At 40.7% G+C, this 19877-nt stretch overlaps 2 protein-coding genes and 1 pseudogene across 3 annotated transcripts in view; 1 reads left to right on the top strand and 2 right to left on the bottom strand.

Annotated features, from left to right (window-relative positions):
• Nucleotides 1-879: 879 nt before the first annotated feature.
• On the bottom strand, nucleotides 880-4062 carry LOC137995364 (uncharacterized; annotated as a pseudogene).
• Nucleotides 4063-8880: 4818 nt separating this feature from the next.
• LOC137997032 (pyroglutamylated RF-amide peptide receptor-like) lies at nucleotides 8881-17625 on the top strand. Of its 2 annotated transcripts, none has more exons than XM_068842731.1 (5): nucleotides 8881-9016; nucleotides 10977-11110; nucleotides 11356-11626; nucleotides 13295-13552; nucleotides 15492-17625. In XM_068842731.1, exons 2-5 carry the CDS (start codon nucleotides 10998-11000, stop codon nucleotides 15852-15854), a joined length of 1005 nt encoding a protein of 334 aa, XP_068698832.1. In that variant the 5' UTR covers nucleotides 8881-9016; nucleotides 10977-10997; the 3' UTR covers nucleotides 15855-17625. The 2 variants fall into 2 exon arrangements, with proteins under 2 accessions (XP_068698832.1, XP_068698833.1); XM_068842732.1 differs by lacking the exon at nucleotides 8881-9016 and adding an exon at nucleotides 9627-9839.
• The window catches only part of LOC137997031 (uncharacterized), an 18398-nt gene continuing 14392 nt past the window's right edge, over nucleotides 15872-19877 (bottom strand). Inside the window, exon 10 of the mRNA XM_068842730.1 lies at nucleotides 15872-19202. Within this exon, the coding sequence (XP_068698831.1) occupies nucleotides 18936-19202 (267 nt within the window). The 3' untranslated portion in view covers nucleotides 15872-18935. The remainder of the gene's footprint in view (nucleotides 19203-19877) is intronic.

The following is a 19877-nucleotide window of genomic DNA, read 5'->3' as shown; positions in this document are numbered from 1 at the left end:
GCGCTCTGAAATAAAAACTTTCTTTAGCGTTGAATGTTGTGGTAAAAAACAAATCGAAGGTGGTTCAGCGGCTACGCCTCGTTAGTCCACAACATTTTGACCACTGTGATGACGAATATCGTTGTCGATAAGAGTACAGACAACTCTGACTCACTTTCTATTTGTTAAATTTCGGCACGTTTTGATTGGAAGACTAGAACAAATGCGACTTTTTCGTTGTGAGCATGCGTAAGAGGAACTTCTGGATGTTCAAATTTATTGCGCAAGCTCAGAAAGAAAAACAAGCAGTCATGATCGTTTCCGTACCCAGATTTAGAGGACGCTACTTTTTGCCCACGACTTGTGAACACGCACCATGTAAAGATATAAATACAGCGGAAAAAGAAACGCACTGATTAGTTCATTTCCAAAGCTAATCACGTTGCGGCTTGCATAAATTTGTTGGGCGCAGCAAGTTGTTTCGCAGCGTTGCGAAACGAAATCAAATCTGCTTTCTTCCAACTTAGAAAGCAAGATTTTGCTGTGTTGCAGGTTTAAAAGTTTGCTGTACGAGTGTAACTAAAGTCGACAATTTTCTACTTGGCCTTACCCTTGAATTAACATGTCTGTCAACAGGTCCCGAAGGCTCTTTCTTTTCACTAGTAGGACCATTGTCTGTCAAATGTTCCGTTGTGATTTTCGACATCTCTAATGACTTCTTCCTTTGAGAAGGCGAGGTTAAGTGTTCTTTTGACGACGAAACTACAGGAGTATGCGCTGATGGTTGCACCGCAAATCTAGACGACGAAACTCCAGCCGAATCCGTGTTTGAGGCAAACCGTAGACTAGCAGACTTTTTCCTTATAGGGTAATCTGCCGACCGCTGAGAGGTTATGGCTGTTAGAGGAATGGAAACAGGAGGTGGTGATGGTTGTCCAGAAAGTTTACGCAAGGAATTCCGTTTTCTGCCTTGTTCAGGCGAAGTTGGCGCGAGTGGCTAATTCGAGATTCCGAAAAATCTGGACTTTGTGAGCTTGAAGGGGTTGAGCGAGGTGGATTAGTCGAGGATAACGAGGTATGAACAGGTGAACGCAAATTCGCATCACATTCATGCAAAGGTGCGAATAGATTTCTTAAGGAAGACGGCATAGAGTTATTTTGTTCTTGGCCGGATTGGGAGGGATGAGGGTCGTTTGCTTCATCTGGCGGTCTATTTGACTGATTATAAAAAAGATTTGATACACTCGGCGGAACATTTCCCTCTGGCTTCTCAACTGAAAAACGACCCTTGATTAAACTTGTGCCTGTGGAATGTTTTAATTCTTCGCAGAGTTCCTCAGAAAGCACTATCGGGTCTACCAGAGAGCTAGTCACGGTTCCGGAGCTACTGTCCAGGGAGATCAATGGTGAATTTTCATCTAAAGTCCAATCAGGTCGCAAGTGAACAGAATTAACCGAAATAGGCAAAGGATATTCAGACCCGGCATCTCCACTGTCATAGACGCCATGCGCGTCAGAAGAGCCTTCCGTTTCCTTTAAAAACCAAACCCTTTTGGATTCACGCGAATCCCCTCCACTGACACCCTCTCCCTGGGTTTTCGAAAACTCCTGAGCTAGTGATCATGAGGTGCCGGAGTTGTACGCAGTTAAACTGTCACTGTTAGACCTTTTTAACTTCATGCCAGGAAGTATTGTGGTGCTCCCGGTCATTCCTTGCCGCGCCAAATCCTCCAGACGATGTGCAGTCTCCGGATAAAGGGAATTTTTGTCGAATTGCTTCATCGGCGATTTCCTCGTTATGATCCGCGCGGCGGAAGCTCGCCTTTCTAAGGATAGACTTCCGTTTGTGGGCAGTCACACGGGCTGGTTGGATGATTTTGGGTTTTGGACTTGGGTTTTCATCACTGTCGCTATCACTGCTTAATTTCCCATGACTATCTTTCCCTGTGGTGGTCACGGTAAAGCGACCAACGGTGATGCATCTGTTAGTGAGAAGCGAATGAGAAGTCCAGTCTTCCAGCTAGAAGAAAAAGGAATGAAACCGATTCAAAGAATTCAAACGTTGATCATGATGCAAACAAAAATCATGAGCTAAGACACTATAAAATTCAAGTAAGGCCCAACGCAACTATTAAAAAAACTCAAGTAAAGCTATGATCTTCGCAGTTATGAGCGCATTTTTTGCAATTGCGTAGAGAAGTCTGAAAAATTCAGGACTTCAACGGGGTTTGAACCCGTGACCTCGCGATTCCGGTGCGACGCTCTAACCAACTGAGCTATGAAGCCACTGACGTTGGGAGCTGGTCATTTGTGGGTTCTAATGGTCCCGTGAGTTCATATATGATTCATTTCATATATACCATTTCATCATTGATTTATTCCTCACGGGACCATTAGAACCCACAAATGACCAGCTCCCAACGTCAGTGGCTTCATAGCTCAGTTGGTTACAGCGTCGCACCGGAATCGCTAGGTCACGGGTTCAAACCCCGTTGAAGTCCTGAATTTTTCAGACTTCTCTACGCAATTGCAAAAATTGCGCTCATAACTGCGAAGATCATAGCTTCACTTGATTTCATATCCGCAGTTCATATATGATTCATTTCATATATACCATTTCATCATTGATTCATTCCTCACGGGACCATTAGAACCCACAAATGACCAGCTCCCAACGTCAGTGGCTTCATAGCTCAGTTGGTTACAGCGTCGCACCGGAATCGCGAGGTCACGGGTTCAAACCCCGTTGAAGTCCTGAATTTTTCACACTTCTCTACGCAATTGCAAAAATTGCGCTCATAACTGCGAAGATCATAGCTTCACTTGATTTCATATCCGCAGTTCATATATGATTCATTTCATATATACCATTTCATTATTAAAAAAACTGCTGTAAAATCCAAGCTTTTGCCCATGGATCTACGGTTAGACGGTCCGCTGTTGCTTATAAAAAACTTGAAACTTTTGTTTAACTTCTTTTGCCTATTTAAAACAGTATTTTTAACTCAATAAGTGTCTCTAATACTGAGTAAATACAGATCACAAAAAGACTTTAGGTCTCGTCATAGGTTCTATTTGGACTATCAAAATAGATGTGAGCCGGACTGATCGAGTGTACAGCCCAAAACTATTCACAACGTTCAGAAAATACTTAGAGGATATAAATAAATTCATTTAGTTTGGATAACAGAGCAAGACTTTCTATATATTACAGTAACCATAACAACGTTTGGAATACTGCAGATAAATCAACGAAAACTGTTATAACAAGAAAAAAAAGAAGGAAAAAAGCGGTCAGAAAAATACCCTGACTGTAATACCCTTTTAGCTTAGAGAACTTTATGTGCTTTGTGTCCTATGAAATGTCCCTAGGAGGTTTCACTTAAAATCAAGTTTCTTTTTTCTTTCCAACGTTACAGAACGAGGGGATACAGAGACTATAAAAGTAAACTATATTACGGAGCTTCACGCCAACGGAAACGCAAACAAAAATCGTGAAAATGTGTGTCCGCAGCCTCCCGTCCCTCTCGGAAAAGATAGAGGAGGGAGCATTGTTAATCACAGATGCCCAGGCTCTCCACATTTTTTCTTAAGGGGACAGGGTACTAATTAAGCTTCTCAACGGGGATTGAAAACTATAACTTCTCACCTGTCCAAGATTAATATCATCTTCGCTAATTCCATCAAAAGGATCGTCCAAAATGTCCTGGACACCTTGCAGCGAACCAAATATAAATGTCGAGAGTATAGCAATGTAATAAGGACTCCACGTATTTCCGGAGTTTATGCCCATATGTACATGATACGGCGATAAGACAATAGGCATGATGAAAATAAACACCTTGGTGAACGACCGAATGGTCCGTGGAGAGCGGTATTCTCTGATCACACGAAGTCTCTCAAATAATGGCACATCAAACTGTGGATAAAAACAAGTGTAACCAAAGCTGGCGTTAGAATCTCGCTAGCATGTGTAGCAAGTGTCGGAGAAGAGGTAAAAGTAGTCTGAGGATCCAGTCGGCGATCATAGCCTGCGAGCAGGCTCTCTCTCTGCGGTGGGAGAGAAGGAGAGCCTGCACGCATCCCTCTGAATTTTGAATGCCGCCTCCTGATGTCACGCTGAGAGAGCTGTCAAAAATTGGCCAATCAGCGCGCACCAGAAGTAAACATTGAAAAAACGGTAAGCCACGCGTTGTGTATTTCTAATTTAGGCAGAAACTCCAAAAAAACTGTAAAGGAAGGAAGCCTTCGCCAGAAAATCCTAACAACTACTGCTGATGCTGTAAAGCGTAGCTGAATATTCTGTAGGGTAATTCGTCGAAGTCCCTTCCACGGAAAATGCGTTTCGTTCGTTAGGCAAAAAATTTAGCACACAAACTTGAAACGACGGGAATCCTAATAGAGAAATCCGTTTTCCCTGACCGCATCTCCACCGTGTGAGACTTTTCGACCACAACTGCTGCCAAATTTCGGTAAAGAGAAGCGGAATTATCTTTTTTTAATTTATCTTAATGAAATACAGACATTACAACTACTACATCACACTTGAATACTAGACAGATATTCTAATACCTACACCAGTTTATTTCAAGGCTTATCGAGTGTTTGTGATTATAGATATGTATTTTACTAATTCAACAATTTGAAAATTGGCATCTTTTGTTTTCAAGTGTATCGGAGTATTGCGGGAGTCACCCAGGAGATCGAGGAATCATTTGTGTAGCCGCCTTTTCGGCTTAACCAAATACTTGCTAAAATTGTGTAGAGTTCCTTTATCGTCCTCTATCGTTAAATCGGCAACTGAGGCAGCCGAAAGGCCCAAGTTTTTGTCCAAATGTAATCAGCGATAATGCTTGAAACTACCACGGTGACATGAAGTCGCCCTCGTTGTACAGTTGGGGAATAAGACTTTTCCCGAATCCTGTGGATAACAGAGATAAAACTTCCTTTCCTTCCAGCAGCGAAACCATTGCATCGCGTTGCCCGACCTTTAATTATGTAAAGTTACGGTAACATTCTACAATTTTCTAAAACGCATTTGATTTAATTCTTTTTTTTTTTTGATCGTGACCGGGTGGTATCGTGAGAATCCAGCAATCTGATTGATTGCCGGAGCGGGCAGAATTTTCCTATCTCTTGACCACGGTCACGGTAACCAAGGACGCTAAGTGACGAGCAAAGCTGCGAATTTAATGAGCTGAGTTTCAGCCTTATCCTTTTTTCTTTTTTTTTTTTTTGGTTTTTTTACCGTGGCGTCTTCTACGCCGCCGCGTTAGCATGCAAGAGTAACAAATATCGCCCGAAGAATAACAAATTTTGTCTTTGCACACTAAATCCAAGTGACTTTTGCCGGTCTCTGCGGTATTTTTTTGCTAGCAAATTGTTACTAATGTTTTCAATCCTGGACATAATTGATCCATTCGTGCGCAAAATTTCAATTTTAATTTCCAAGATCTCCAGGGCCCGGTTGTTCGAAAGCCGATTAACCTAATCCAGGATTACTAGCGTAAACTTTTCTTTCATGTTTTCAACCTCTTGCTGAAAGTTTCTTTGCTTATTTTTGTTTTTCCAGATTGACTTCTTCTAATGTAAAGTTTTGTGGAATATCAGCGCTGAACAGCATTTGGGAGTAGAGAAATAAACTCCTTAGTTAACTTTTAATCTGGGATTAGCGTTAATCGGCTTTTGAACAACCGGGTCCTGGTGTTCTTCCGAAAATGTAGGGGGTTTTCCCCTAATTTGGAGCTAAATGATCTCTGATCTCAAATTCTTGTATAGAAATGGATCGCACTTCACTCTTCACAATGTTGTTACAAACGCTAAAAGTGCTTTGGAATAATGTTTTCGCGAAGTTCAATATGCATAAACGTCCAAGAGAGAAGTTGAAGGGGGCGGTGGGAGGTCCAACGAAGTAAATGAATTTCAAAAACTGAATGGCTATCTACACAAAACTTCATGCATATGACTATATACTAAGCTATGACATTCTAGATTTCAGGAATAACATGAATTTTGTCTAAATTATGCGAGGACGTTCCGCGTTTTGGAAGTAGATGCAGTAGTCTGTTGTCATGTTTTGGGAATACATGCACCTTGAATTGGTGAGTGACTTCTCAGAAATAATTTTGATTGATATTTTAAACTTAAAATTCCAGGTATTACGATGCAAGAAGTTGTTTCCGCCTTCGTTGTTGGCCACTGGGCCATCTCCAGAATCGTGGGAAGCAGACATGTTAACTACCTGCAGCCACCAAAAAACCTCTTGGAAGCAACCAACACAAAAATTGGAGAACAGTACCCTGTAGCGTTATACGAGGAACTGGTAAAAATGTTTTCAAAGGAACATGACGTGGTTATCGAAGTCGGACATGAAGCTGCTGAAGTTGGTATGTGTCGCCGTATTTTGTGTATTAGCTTCGCCATATTCAGTTCGGTAAAACGGAAAGCTACATACTCGATAGTATTGCGCATCAGGCTAACCCTTTCAAGAGAAATGCCTTTATGGCCACATTGGTATTTACAAACACCCAACCCATTAATGGATATTAATTGTATCCATTGAATAGACGTCGGCAAAAATAGGCGCCTCTTCAGTATTAGGGTGTTTGCTACTAGAGGTTCCTGAAAAGTCTCCCACTCTACATAAGAGAAATAAACAATTATTAATGAAACCCCCCTTGAGGTAAATCAACACAAGTGTTACCATGAAACATATGTATCCTCACCTTTAATACGTATACCTCTACCCTGAAAATCACCGGTATGGTCCTTAGGTCCAAGAATTCGACACATCGAACGCAATGAACAACGCAGGACCCTCAATTCCTTATTAGTTGCGTGTTCAGTATTTACAGACACAACGTCCTGTCCTTTGTAAGATATCCCGAATAATTAGTTAATTAGGTGCCGTGACAGCTACGTTTACACAGAAAAAAGTTGTCCCAGGTACACGGGTTACCCCCTACTCTAGCTGTCCAATCATGCACAGTTTGGCTCGCCTAACCGGGTAAACTCGTCTGGGAGAACTAGAAACGGGGACCTTCTTACCCGGCAACTTTTCCACAACTAAATGTGACCAAAATGGCTTTTCGATAACCGATAGAGTAATGTAAATGTTTTCATTGGTCCCTGAACAGCTGTGTTTGAGCCAGTATAAAAAAATGGTGAGGAGGGGGGAGGAGTGTTAGATGTGGTAAGCTTACAACCTCAAGGTGAACCATGGCAACGTAAAATGTTACATACGAGTTGTTATTTGGCGAGAATATTCAATATTTTCCACAATAATTCCGTTCACTGCACTGTCGGGCACTAGAAACTGCATTAATTCCCTCGCGAAATGTTTGGCTGCCAACAGTTTTATAAACTGTAAAATTAACACCCCCTTTGAGATTTTATTTAAATAAAACTCATGGATGTTGTCTCTTCTTGGTTTCTCGGCAGGGAATGCATTCTTGGCTGCTTTAAACAATGGAAGGAGAGCTTTACTTTTAAGCACATCAGTGGACAACCGACGCACTATATTAAATGAAATTTCTTCCGCAATGAACGGTTGAAATTCATGAGTGACACTGAACATTTTATTCATGTTTTTCCTAACAAATCAGTAAGATTCTGTCGCATACGTTTTTTTTTTGTTCATATAGCTACTTGAAATTAACAGTGGTCCGATCTGGCCTGGTCACATAAGCCTCTGCCTTCGGAGTCTTATAAGAATGAATCTAATATGACAGATAATAATTGTATCTTAGAACCTTGCCAGTTTCCTTTCGACGTGTCTAAAAGAGATGTTGAATTCTTGCGTATTTTTCTGCGTACTACCTTTATTAATTCTTTATTTTCTTAATTGTGCTGTTGAATGGGCAGACTTTGGGCATCCGTTTTCTAAATAAATACCTTCAAAACTAAATCTATTACGAAAGAGCATGCATGTAAGAGCTGCAGAACTGTGAAAAATAGTGCTCGTTGGAAATTCTTGATATTGTGATATACGTTTGGAAATGAATTTTAAATCTACTAGCATTATATTCCTCCAATAAACGTATGTCTGCAGTAAGATACTTGTATTGCTTGTCTGAATTTTAACTTTCCTTGGTGTTACGAAGGTGTTTGAACACGAAAAATTCAATTTTGGAAAAGCGCATTTTATTTTGGAACACGATCCACTCTTGAAATTCAACCAATCAATCAGGTATCTATCATGTCCTTAGTTCTACAACTAATTATAAGTTCTCCTTGCTGTAGGAAAACTAGTGGTTAGTAGTTCCTTATTGCTTTAAAAACAAGTAGTATGTTGTTGCTTAGCTTTGAGGAATAGACCTCTTAACAAGAATTCGCCACATTTGCCATATTCCCCAAAATCGCCAGATTCGCAAACATGACTGGCCGTCACGTATAAAATACAGTTGGCGATTTGACAAGAATTCGCGGAAATCGCCATATTCACCATATTCGCCAACATGGCTGGCCACCATTTATGGAATTCATTTGTGGAAGTAATCGCCATATTCGCCGAAATCGGCAGATTCGCCAGATTTGCCAACATGGCTGGCCACCATTTATGGAGTTCATTCGTGGAAGTAATCGCCATATTCGCCGAAATCGCCATATTCGCCAGATTCGCCAACATGGCTGGCAACTATGTATGGAAGTAATTTACATACAGTTGGCGATTTGACAAGAATTCGCCAAAATCGCCATATTCGCCAGAGTCGCCAACATGGTTGGCCACCATTTATGGAATTTACATACATTTGGCAATTTGACTGCAAGAATTCGCCAAAATCGCCAGATTCGCCAGATTCGCCAACATGGCCCGGCCACCCGGTATTGAACTAATTTACATACATTTGGCAATTTGACAAAATTTCTCCACAATAGACCCATATCATTCAATGTCCAAACCAAAGATTTTGCCCGTCGAACCTCTCATTCAGTGTGAGGCTGGACGGGCAAAGACAATGCAAAGACAATGCAAAGACAATGCAAAGACAAAGTGTTTATTCCCCACGGACTCCAAAATGGCCGCCGAGTGATAAAGGTGAATCGCCATATTTGCCAAAATTGTCAATATTGTCAAAATTGTCAAATTGTCGGCGATATTTTGTTAGTTTGGCAATTTTGTTATTTTGTGCATTTCTGATATATGGACATAAGTGGAGTAATTTCGATGAAGAAAGATCGAGAAAACTTGCAAACTAAGTTATCTCTTAGACTAATTTCGTTGATGGCGAAATAATTTACGCGAAGTTATTGCAAGTAATAACCAAACACCAAACAAGTGGATTTGCATTAATTTGAAAGGGCTCAAATTGTTACATCCCTGAACTCTCAGACACAAACGGGTAACATTGCAAACCTTTCTTTTGGGTTTCATGCCCCCTTTCTGGTGATAATAATGGATGGCAATTATTCGCCCCAGATGCCTTTACTGAGTTTTCTAGGCTTTGTATGAGCTTCAGCCGTATGTCCAATTTAAAATCATGGAAACATATTCATTGTAATTTACAATAGCAGTCTACAGTGACAGGTGCATTACAAACACAGCCTTAGCCAGCCCTACGACTTTTGAGAGTGGAGAAATAAGAAAATAAAATGTAAACTACGTTTAAGCAAACAGTTTAGCTAATTCCACAAAGAAAGCTGCTAGCGAACTTCGTTCTTCTGGAGTAATTTTCATACACATCATGACAGCACAAGAGAATCCTCTCTTGGACAACATTATTGTTTCGTAGGGTTCAAATTCAATTTGACACGGCCGTCGTACGTCAGACACACGATTCAATTAATGCTATTTTCAACTGAGTGCAACACGCAGACAGTTCTGCTCCGCTAAAGTCGGTAAAGCGCAACTCTTTGCGTCGGTAAGTGTTTTATTTTCTTTACTTGGAAATATACCGGAAGGAACTGATCTCGATACCTCTAGAAAGGAGGGGAAGGAAGAGCTTTTGAACGACTACAATATGTACTAGAGCCTATAACCGTTTACGGTTACGGCGGGATGATTTCAGAATGTTTGCCAACTGTTCTCAGTTTTTTGAAAGGTAGCTCAGTATCCACCGAATAGATCATTATCCAACTGATACTTTTTCTATGAAAAGTAAGTGATTCACCAATGAGATCGTGATTTAGCCAACGGATAGACCCTCGCTTTGAACTACTGGTGCTCAATTAATGTTATCCAGTACGCTAACTTGGTTAACTTCTGCAAATAAGGCAATCAAGGCATCGCGGTTAATGTAAGTTCGATGCCTTTTTTCCGGCAAGTTTTGCTCCACTCTATTTTTCTTTTCCTTTCTTTTTTTATTTAACCGAGCTGTGCGCGAAGAGGCGAGTTAAATATCCACACTTTCACAGACACTGAGGTGAATATCTTCTTTAGTATTTATTACTAAAACAGAGAGGTAATATAGCACAAAAAGATATTTTAACTCATTTATTCCCGCAACGAGTACAATATTATATTTCGGGTGCAAATCAATCTTCAACAATAACTGGGGGTAACGTGGTGTGAGATGATGTACAAATCGAAATCAGCCAATAGCATGATTAAACAACTTTTAATGACAGTTCAAAGAACATATTTTAGTTGAGATTGTTGATACATATTTTAATTTGTGTATAGTGCCCGCAAGGCATACATGATATATTCCCATGATGCACTTTCCCAAAGGATTTATCCATGTACTCCCGTAATGGCCGTTTCAGATTATTAAATGTGTTGTATATTCTTTTCCGTATTTTTCTTCTCCACCCAAGACAATCATGATCAATATCGATGTTTTTTAGCTCGTAGAAATGTAGATATGACTGATTAGTGAGTAGTAGTAGTAGTAGTAGTAGTAGTGTTAGTAGTAGTAGTAGTAGTAGTAGTAGTAGTAGTAGTAGTGCAGAGCGAACACATAATTGAGAAAAGAAAATATGGCGTTTCAAAACTAACAAATTGAAAGTATGATTATCTGTTTATCTCTATACTCTGCTCTATTTTGTTTCGTTATCAGTGTGACTAACTGATCGGAACCATGGAAGAAACAGTGAAAGTTGCCATAACAGCAATAACGTCCATACTGATAGTTACCAGCATCGTTGGGAACTCCATTGTTTGTGTTGTTGTGATCAAAAATCGAGACATGAGGTAGGAGCACCCTTAATGATAAATTACTTACACGAAAGCTAAGGAGTAAACCCTGCAAGCTACTTATTGATTACTTCATTTTCAATTCGTTGTTTTTTCTAAGACAGACCCTGCACTGTCTGGGATACCGTAATATTGCCTTCTAATTCAGGCAGCATAATAAATTAAGAAGAAGTTAACGTTTAAAACCGTCAGCTGTCTTTAAATGCTATGTTAATAGAGACAAATCGCTTAATTACTTATAGGATTCCCATCAATTATCTGATTGTAAACCTGGCAGTGGCAGACACAATATACTCCATATTTCTCGTCCCGATGCTGATTCTAAGCCATATTTCTAATCACCCCGAAGGAATAACTGGGAAGGTATTGTGTACATTGCTGACGGACGGGAACGTAGCCTGGATCGGGGCGGCGTCCGCTGTTATCACCTTAACTGCCATCGCGTTTGAACGATATCGCGCGGTAATACATCCACAAAGGAAGATGGGAAGCTTTACCATGCGTAAGCTGAAGGTATGTCACATGATAAAAGGGAAAAACAAAAGACAGAAGTTCAGTTGAAGTGCCTCTGGCTGTATTTAATTCATTTTCAATTCCCAAAAAACAATTGAGAACAACGTTGCTTTTTCATAAAATTTTAAACTCTTTTATTTGTGCGCAACACCAATCCGCTGATTAAAAGGACGAGACGAAATAAATAAACGACAATGGCGAATGAACTATACAGCCAGGTCTCTAATAAATTGGGAGAAGAAATGAGCCATTCTGTTTACACAAACTGGAGAAGATCCTTAGATGACTGTTACATAAACTGGCCTTATGGTGAGGATAAATTAAAAGAGCTCCACGATATTCTAAACAGCCTAGATGGTAGCATTCAAATTACTTCTGAAACTAGCTGCAAAGAACTTCCGTTCCTTGATGAGATGATGAGAAAAACAATCATGGCTCACCTAACAATCGATATTTATTATAAATCGACGGATTCATTCCAGTACCTCCCATATACATCCTGCCATCCAAAAATAAAAAGGGATCTACTTAACTGACTCTTTACATTAATTACCCTTGTCCGCCTGTTAATCACATGTTGATCCAGCGTTATCACACAGAACTGAACTGGCCCTTAGGGAGTCCCACGAAAATGCCACACATTAAGTGATTAATCAGCCATGTTGCCAGCATGGTTGTCCTGATAGTGTAGTGGTCATTGCACCCGACTAGTGATCAGGGGGACGTGTGTTCAAATCCCACTCGGGGCAATTACAGTATTCCGAATTTCCTCAGAAGTTGTGCAGTGTTGATTTTCCCGTACCTTTCTCTCCATTTCTCCTCATCTTGGACTGTGAATCCATTTGCGATCCTCGTGGAAGTGATACATATATATAGTCAGTTAAGTAGATCCCTTGAGCCAACAACATATCAAGAAGAACCGTGCGAGAGGATCAAGGCGATTGGTGGGCCAAATGGCGGCAAACTAAATAAGAACGTTTTCAATGGCTAATTATCAGCTTATGATTCGTCAAAATTGCATACGTTTTCGGCATATGTGCCGAAGATGAGACGCTGATTGGCACTTTAAGCTCAAAGCAGTTTTCAATAGAGTGTCGAGAGTAATTAAGTAATGGCGAATGCCGCACTTTCTGATTGGCCTAAAAATAACACGTGTTTTTCAGCCAATGAGAAGCAATCGTTTTCCTGCGCTTGGGGTAGCTACGAATTTTGATTGGCAGGGCTCCTTGCGTTGTTTGCGATTGGTCAGATAAATATTTTATGTGGCTGTTTCACGACACTCGTTTGAAAAGGGCTTAAATTTATTTGTGATACTTTCATTTGACGTATTTAATAGATACAATACGAGAGAAAGATCTGTGTAGGTATTTAAAATCGCTCGCCGAAACTAAGTCATTGCCAATGCCATAGAGGCTGAACGTGAATTATGATAATTGTCCTTAATTTTAGTAATCATCAGAGAACTTCGAGAAGGTTCGGTATGAGCATGATCATGAGTAGATTAATATATTCTGAATCTAAGTTAAAGATGCAGGATTTCCACGGTGACCATAATATTCTTTCATGCACCTGTCATGCAGCGTTTTTTTTAATTTACGCCGGGAACGTTATAAAACCGCTCTTGTTAAACGACTCAATGTTTGGATGTTTGCGTATTTTCCTTTTCAGTTCATAATTTTCGCATCTTGGGCTTTTGCATTCATTCTCCAACTACCCCAGTTCTTGAACAAGGAGTTTAACAGGGAAATTAATCCACATATCTGTATAAGATCTTGGCGCGAGAAGTGGATAACTCCGGCTTTCTTCCTGGTGTGGCTTGCCTTCTATGTTATTTCCTCTGCGTTGATGGCTGTGTTGTACTACAAGATCATACGCGCCCTGTGGTTTAAACGTGATGGAGATAACAATGCCACACACCAACAGCAGGTATGAAATGTTGATGACGGACTATGGGTTAAATTAGACTCATAATCAGGCCGTCTGCATGCATGGAAGCAATTTAGGATAAGATTTCCCTTTACATTTCCAATCCATGCACTCCCCTCACCCCACCCGAGAATTTCTGTGGTATTTGTCTTTGTCATTAATGTTGCAAATATGCCACAATGGAGCCAGCGCATACTTACAAATTCCCACCGTGGGACTTTCGAAAGAGCGCAGGAGGAGAGCAGCGAAAGTTTCATGACGAATAGTATACCATCAAATAAAATATAAACTGTAACAAATTTGGTTCAAAATTCAATTTTTCCCTTACAAAAGGAAACATTTCCGGCAAATAGAAGAGCTCATTACTAAACGGTAATCGGAGGGTCGTCGTAAGTTCGACTCCTGCAAAGGAACTCTCTGATTTTTCCCGAACATCCCTCGAGTCAGTCGAGTCACCATCGAAATAAGAAATACATCTCTTCATGAACCGAGGTTGCTCACCATGAGCGACTCGCTAAGACGACAGTTATTACTAGTAATTATGGTGGCTCAAAACTCTCTTTAGAACGAATGAAGCTACAACACTGTATCACGTAATACCAATATTATGGTACCATATGAAACACGTAGTATGTCACCGTGGCAACGGAAAAGCCCGGCAAAGACACACTATATTTTGGATTTAGTTGCTCACATTTTAAAAAACGATCTTGGCTTTCTGATCACTTTTTAGCAATACAAAATGGGGGTCACCGAGTTTGTTTTTGAGATATAAGCAACTTAAGACAAAATAAAGGGTGTTTTTATAGGGCTTGCCCGTCGCCAAGGTAACATATTACGTCACAATAATGACTGCATCTTGTTCAGCAATAATCCATGTTCCATTTGGTACGGTTTTAACCGCAATATTGCTAATACATGATACAGAATTGTAGTGCCGATCGTTCTAATAAGAGCGTTACTTTGAAGCGTTGAAACCGTTTTGAGCCACCTTAAAAAACACGATAAATACGTAGCTTTTTCGCTATATTTAAATGCAAGAGGATAACGGCAGCTATCAATGAATGGAATAGGTCTAGCATATCAGTGATCAGCCAAAAATAAAGTGGTAAGTATGGAAAGAGCAACAAGAAAGTTTCTATTAATCCTTCCAAATTCCAATCCATGATCTATCGACTAATTCCGAGTCTTTCCCTGCTTTGTCCCCTGCTGTTGGCGTGGGAGTGGAGGAGTGGGCTGTTCCAGTATATCCTAAAAAGACATCATTGACTCTAGCCTCCCACACAGACGTTCTTAGGGCTTCGTCACGCGTTCCTCTCCCACTAACGTCTGCTGAAACCAAAAACCATCGTTCGGGGATTACGGACCAATCAGAGGCCGTTTGGCAGTTTTGCCTAAACTTGTGTTTTGTAAGGCACTCTCCACAGCACGAGATTGGCTGTGCACAACACAATAGACCATTTTCGAATTCTCACGGCTGGACTAGATGTAGCATGAAATGGTGGCTAATGCGTGCAAATCTTTTCAAATGCAAATTAATTTGCCAGCATTAGCCTCCATTTCATGCTAGATCCAGTCCAACCATTAGAATAAGAAACTGGCCTATTAGTCAACGCTTATTAGTTTCTTTAAATAGTGGGCAAACAGCTGTTAGGCGGACGTTCGTGGGGGAGGAACGCGTGACGAAGCCGTAAGAACGCCTGCGTGGGAGGCTACATTAACTTATACTTTTTATGTATTTTTAAGTTAGCGGCAATCATTTAAATTCAAAATAAGGAACGAAGCATGTACTAATTTTTAAATCCGAAAGAAAGAGACTTAGCGATGCCCAACCCTGGTGAACCAACAGCGAAAAAAACGTGAACGAGAAAACGCCCCGGGGAGGGGGGGGAGAAGGGGTCAATTAACGGAGCCTAACAAGTCTTTAATTTAATGACAGGGTGTGCTGAAGGTACGACAGCGAGTCACGTTGATGGTTGTGGCTGTCACTGTAATATTTTCAATATGTTGGGGCATAGACTCGGCGATGCATGTGTTAGTAGATGTTTCCTCCATCGACCTTGGTCCTCTCGCTATTCCGATTGCTCACACCATGGTCATGTTCAACTCTGCTGTGAATCCGTTTGCATACGCTCTGATAAGTCAGCGATTCAGGCAGAAGATAAAGGAAACAATATGCCGCCGCTCAATTTTAGTTAATGATGCGGTAGTCTTGTCGACGAGTAAGCGACACAAGAGCATCGAGATGGTTCCCACCTCCACCTTGCAGACCGACGCAGCGGGGGCAAGTTTTATGGAGTAATAGACTTCATATTCTTTTTGGTATTTTAATGCCTAGATAATTAATGTAATCGATGTGAAAGCAGAGGATAACACAAAAAATATATAGCACACCACCACCACCTGCCGCAGTTTCCAGAGCTGAACCCTCACTTACTAGCGAAGTGTCGTTGCTAACCGGTGACTAACGGCTACTAGGCCGAATTGCTTGAAGCGTGGTTAGTATAAACCATTGAGCGTATTCATAAATAGCGGCCAAAAAATTGTTCTTTTGTCTTCTTGTTAATGAGACCAACAAGCCTCGCTCTAAGGCAACATTTCTTTTGTAGTTTTTTCCATGCAAACGAGGCTAATTGGCCTTATTAGCACAAGGATAAAAGAGTGATTTAATGCCCGCCATTTATGAATACGATCTATTGATTAGTTAAAGTGGCATGAAATCCTAAAAGTTGTCATGCTAACCACGACTCTAAAGCCGCGGCTACACGAGCGATTTTTTGCTCATGGAAGAGCAGTGTTGGCCCAGTAGTGCGAGCGCTCGCCTTTCACCAATGTTTCCGGGGTGGGGGGGCTGTTTGTTGGTCTCCTGCTATGCTCCGAGTACACTGATTTTCCCTCAGTTTTTTTCTGTCTCCTCCATGAGTAGAGGATTAGTGCTAGGCTGTGTAAGCTTCAGACGTTGATCAAGTGATCACCAGGTGATCTGGTGACGTAATTCGGAGGATTGGGGAGAAAAATTTTAACGCCGTATCCCACAAACGCGCGCGGCCTTATTTTCGAATTCAACATGGCATAGGCGAGATTAGAGCTCGTCGGGTCTACTTGAATGTTCATTCAGTAACAGGAAATGTGGTAGACACGGAATGATCTGTTGAGTTTTGGCGATGGAAATACTGCAGGGAGTTTGGAGACAACACCTAGGGCCGCGCGCGGTTGTGGGATACGGCGTTAAAATTTGTCTTCCCAGTACTTTTTATATTACTTCAGAAGCCCATAGCCAGGAGCCTGCAACTTCAATACCAATACTAGGCCAATACTAGGCCAATGCTAGGCCTATACTCCAATAACAGGTCCATGTAACGGTATTTCCAGAGATCCAGCTATTTTGAGACGAGTAATTAAATAAGAAGACATGGCATTCTCAATCCCATGGGTAAGAATTTCTTATGCAAGACTTGTAATTATCTGGAAAGGTCTGGTTTTGTCGGAAAATCAATCTTAAAGTACCTCGCTCTGTAAAAACCCGTTCCACAAATACAATAGAGAGCTTTAGATTCTAGGACGAGAACGACAACGGGTACGAGATTTTCTCATAGAACAACAGTAACCGCGCTAAAAACCAGCGTCATTTTGCGGGAAAAACGTGATACCGTCGTCATTTTAGTACGAGGTTTGCAAAAATGTCGTCGTGTCAAAACAAGGCAACAACACGGTAGCAGTTTTGGCATTTTTCGATCAAGAAAAGGCTCAGTTACGAGCAATGAGAATAACTGAGCAACCTATGCTACTAACAAAGAGTAAGATTAATCGTACGGGTTATATATTTTCTAAGTATTTTTGCCAAAAAACAGGCAGTCAAAACTCGTACTCGTTCTCGTCCTCGTCCTAGAATCTAAAGGTCCCTAATGATGTTGTACGCTCCCGGTCATGGGCTTCTGCAGACACGCCTTGAAAGAGAGGCTGAAAATACATATTGACTATCATAGACGGTGTGCAATGTACGAAAGGTTGGAAATTTACTGTAAAGATTGACGAATAGAAATGTTGCTTGCATCTTATGTTGGAAGAATTAAGGAATCGCAGAAATGCAGACATAAACACGTAAGCTAATTGATCCTAATTCGATTGCCATTTCACAACTTAAAAAGTACAAAAAAGTGGATTTGAAACTTACACTTCCAGGTACGAAAACCTGAATAATTTTAACCAGTCGGAAATAAGATTCCTCCTGCAGGTCCCCCAAATCACATCATATTTAAACTGATCGTATCAGCCAGGAAAGTGCTCTTTAAAATTTCTCGTTTGACAAGAAAAAATATAACTAGAGCAACGCAAATATAAAAATATTTGCTTTACCTCTTGAATTGGGATTTCGAGTTATTCTGTTTTTCTCAACTAAACATAATTTGTTGTTCCTTTGCTGCCAAAGCCCACGTAAAAGAATCTCTCCACCTATTTTGTCGTTCCACGTTTCATATGCCGCACAAATAAAAAAATTAACAAACCAAGATGTCATTTCCTTCACGAATGCGCGTTGAGAGGCCTGGGCTCATCCTTAATCTGGCAAAGTGCTTTGCGCTCCTGTCTTGAAAGAGTTTCTACGAGAGTTCAACATGATCTCTTCCTCAGTTGAAGGATTATACTTCATTGTCAGTTCGCCTTAAATGTATTATTCTCAATTTTGATCACTCTGTCCCAGGACTTGTGGTATGAAAAAGAAAAGAATAAAATAAAAGCACCCTCTTGACAGGATTTGAACCCGGAGCACCCACTTTGAAGGAACTGTTTTTATCCACTTAACCACCAATGATCAACTGATTAGGAAATGCACCGATTGTTTACCAAAACTAATTAGTATATATATAAAATCATTGCTGAATAATGTTTAAGTCTGACGCTTGATTATAAAATGGTTAGCTTTCTCTTGACGTTTGGTAACCGAAAATTTTCACTGTGTAAGCTTGCTTCTTTGCGGGTGTTAATACACATTTAAAGTGGCACTTTTGGAAGAAAAAATTATTGGCATTAATAAAAAATGACATCCTTCGAGTCCTGCGAGTCCAGACATTGTGGTTCGGGTTAAAAGAAATATGTTCATTTCCCATGATCCCTATCAAGCTTTCAATGTCCAAAATGAACGATAATACTTGACTTGGAAGAAATGGACAATTAAGAATAATCCTTTAATTGAGGGAGAGACTTGGTTGGAGAGTTTCAAAGCAGGTTGTAACGTCAAATGAGGAATAGCCCCAGCCCTCTCACAAGCTCGGTCGTGCTCAAACTTATACAGCCTCCATAATGATAGAACGAAGCGGGTGGGCCGGATTGATCCTAAGACAGTAACTTTAGAAGTGAAACATAAGCCTATACCCTTTTCAGAATTTCAAATAAAAACTTCACTACTTTCTCCGTCCACTGACAAGAGCTCATATGAATCATTCCCTGTCGCATCCTCGACGGCCTGTGGTTGCTTAGTGTCCTCTGAAATTTCCCTGAGAGGTTTCACTTGAAATCTGGAAGATGGGGTGGTTGAAACGCTTGGGGGAGGAGACGGATCAGTGATGCCATAGTTCGGGATCCCTGTCTTTACCAGTGGTTGATTTTCTTTCTGTGCACTTGTGACGTTTTCTGAAGGCTTGGACAAGCTGAACTGCAAAGGAATTACGAGCATTTATTACACTTGGTCGTTGATTTAAGAATCTCTGGCCACACTAAAGCGTTTCATGCTCTGTATTTTTTTGTCACCATCCACAGCTTGGGGCTAAATAATATACATTATCACCTGTAATAGTATTTTCTCGACGGCATGAAAGTTTAAGTAACAGGAGACACTGTTTTCTTGCAAATCCCATAGCGACAATCGTGCATCAAAACTATTGCAAGTTGCAGGAAGTATGCCTTGGGTGCGCAATATTAATTTTTACCACAATTGCTTGTAATCTCGCAATCTGATTGGCTAATTTACCATTGTCGATAAGAGTCTAGACAAAGCTGCTCGCATCATGCTCGCGTCAATTCGTCACGCAATGTAATACCCAATCAGGAACGCTCATTTTGGGAAATAAACCAATCATAAGTTACCGTTATAGACAACGCTTGCTCTTTCTTTGTGTCATGATTTTGGTCGCGCTCTGAAATAAAAACTTTCTTTAGCGTTGAATGTTGTGGTAAAAAACAAATCGAAGGTGGTTCCCAGCGGCTACGCTTCGTTAGTCCACAACATTTTGACCACTGTGATGACAAATATCGTTGTCGATAAGAGTACAGACAACGCTGACCCACTTTCTATTTGTTAAATTTCGGCACGTTTTGATTGGAAGACTAG

Source organism: Montipora foliosa, chromosome 3, assembly GCF_036669935.1.
Source record: "Montipora foliosa isolate CH-2021 chromosome 3, ASM3666993v2, whole genome shotgun sequence".
Taxonomy (NCBI): domain Eukaryota; kingdom Metazoa; phylum Cnidaria; class Anthozoa; order Scleractinia; family Acroporidae; genus Montipora; species Montipora foliosa.
The sequence above is the reverse complement of the archived record's forward strand: the minus strand, read 5'-3'. Positions and strand labels throughout refer to the sequence as shown.

Bases quoted from the DNA above. Each gene is read 5' to 3' on its own strand.
- LOC137997032 (XM_068842731.1), top strand. From the start codon at position 10,998: ATGGAAGAAACAGTGAAAGTTGCCATAACAGCAATAACGTCCATACTG. The intron at 11,627-13,294 runs GTATGTCACATG...TTTCCTTTTCAG, and splicing joins TTACCATGCGTAAGCTGAAG to TTCATAATTTTCGCATCTTG. The intron at 13,553-15,491 runs GTATGAAATGTT...ATTTAATGACAG, and splicing joins ATGCCACACACCAACAGCAG to GGTGTGCTGAAGGTACGACA.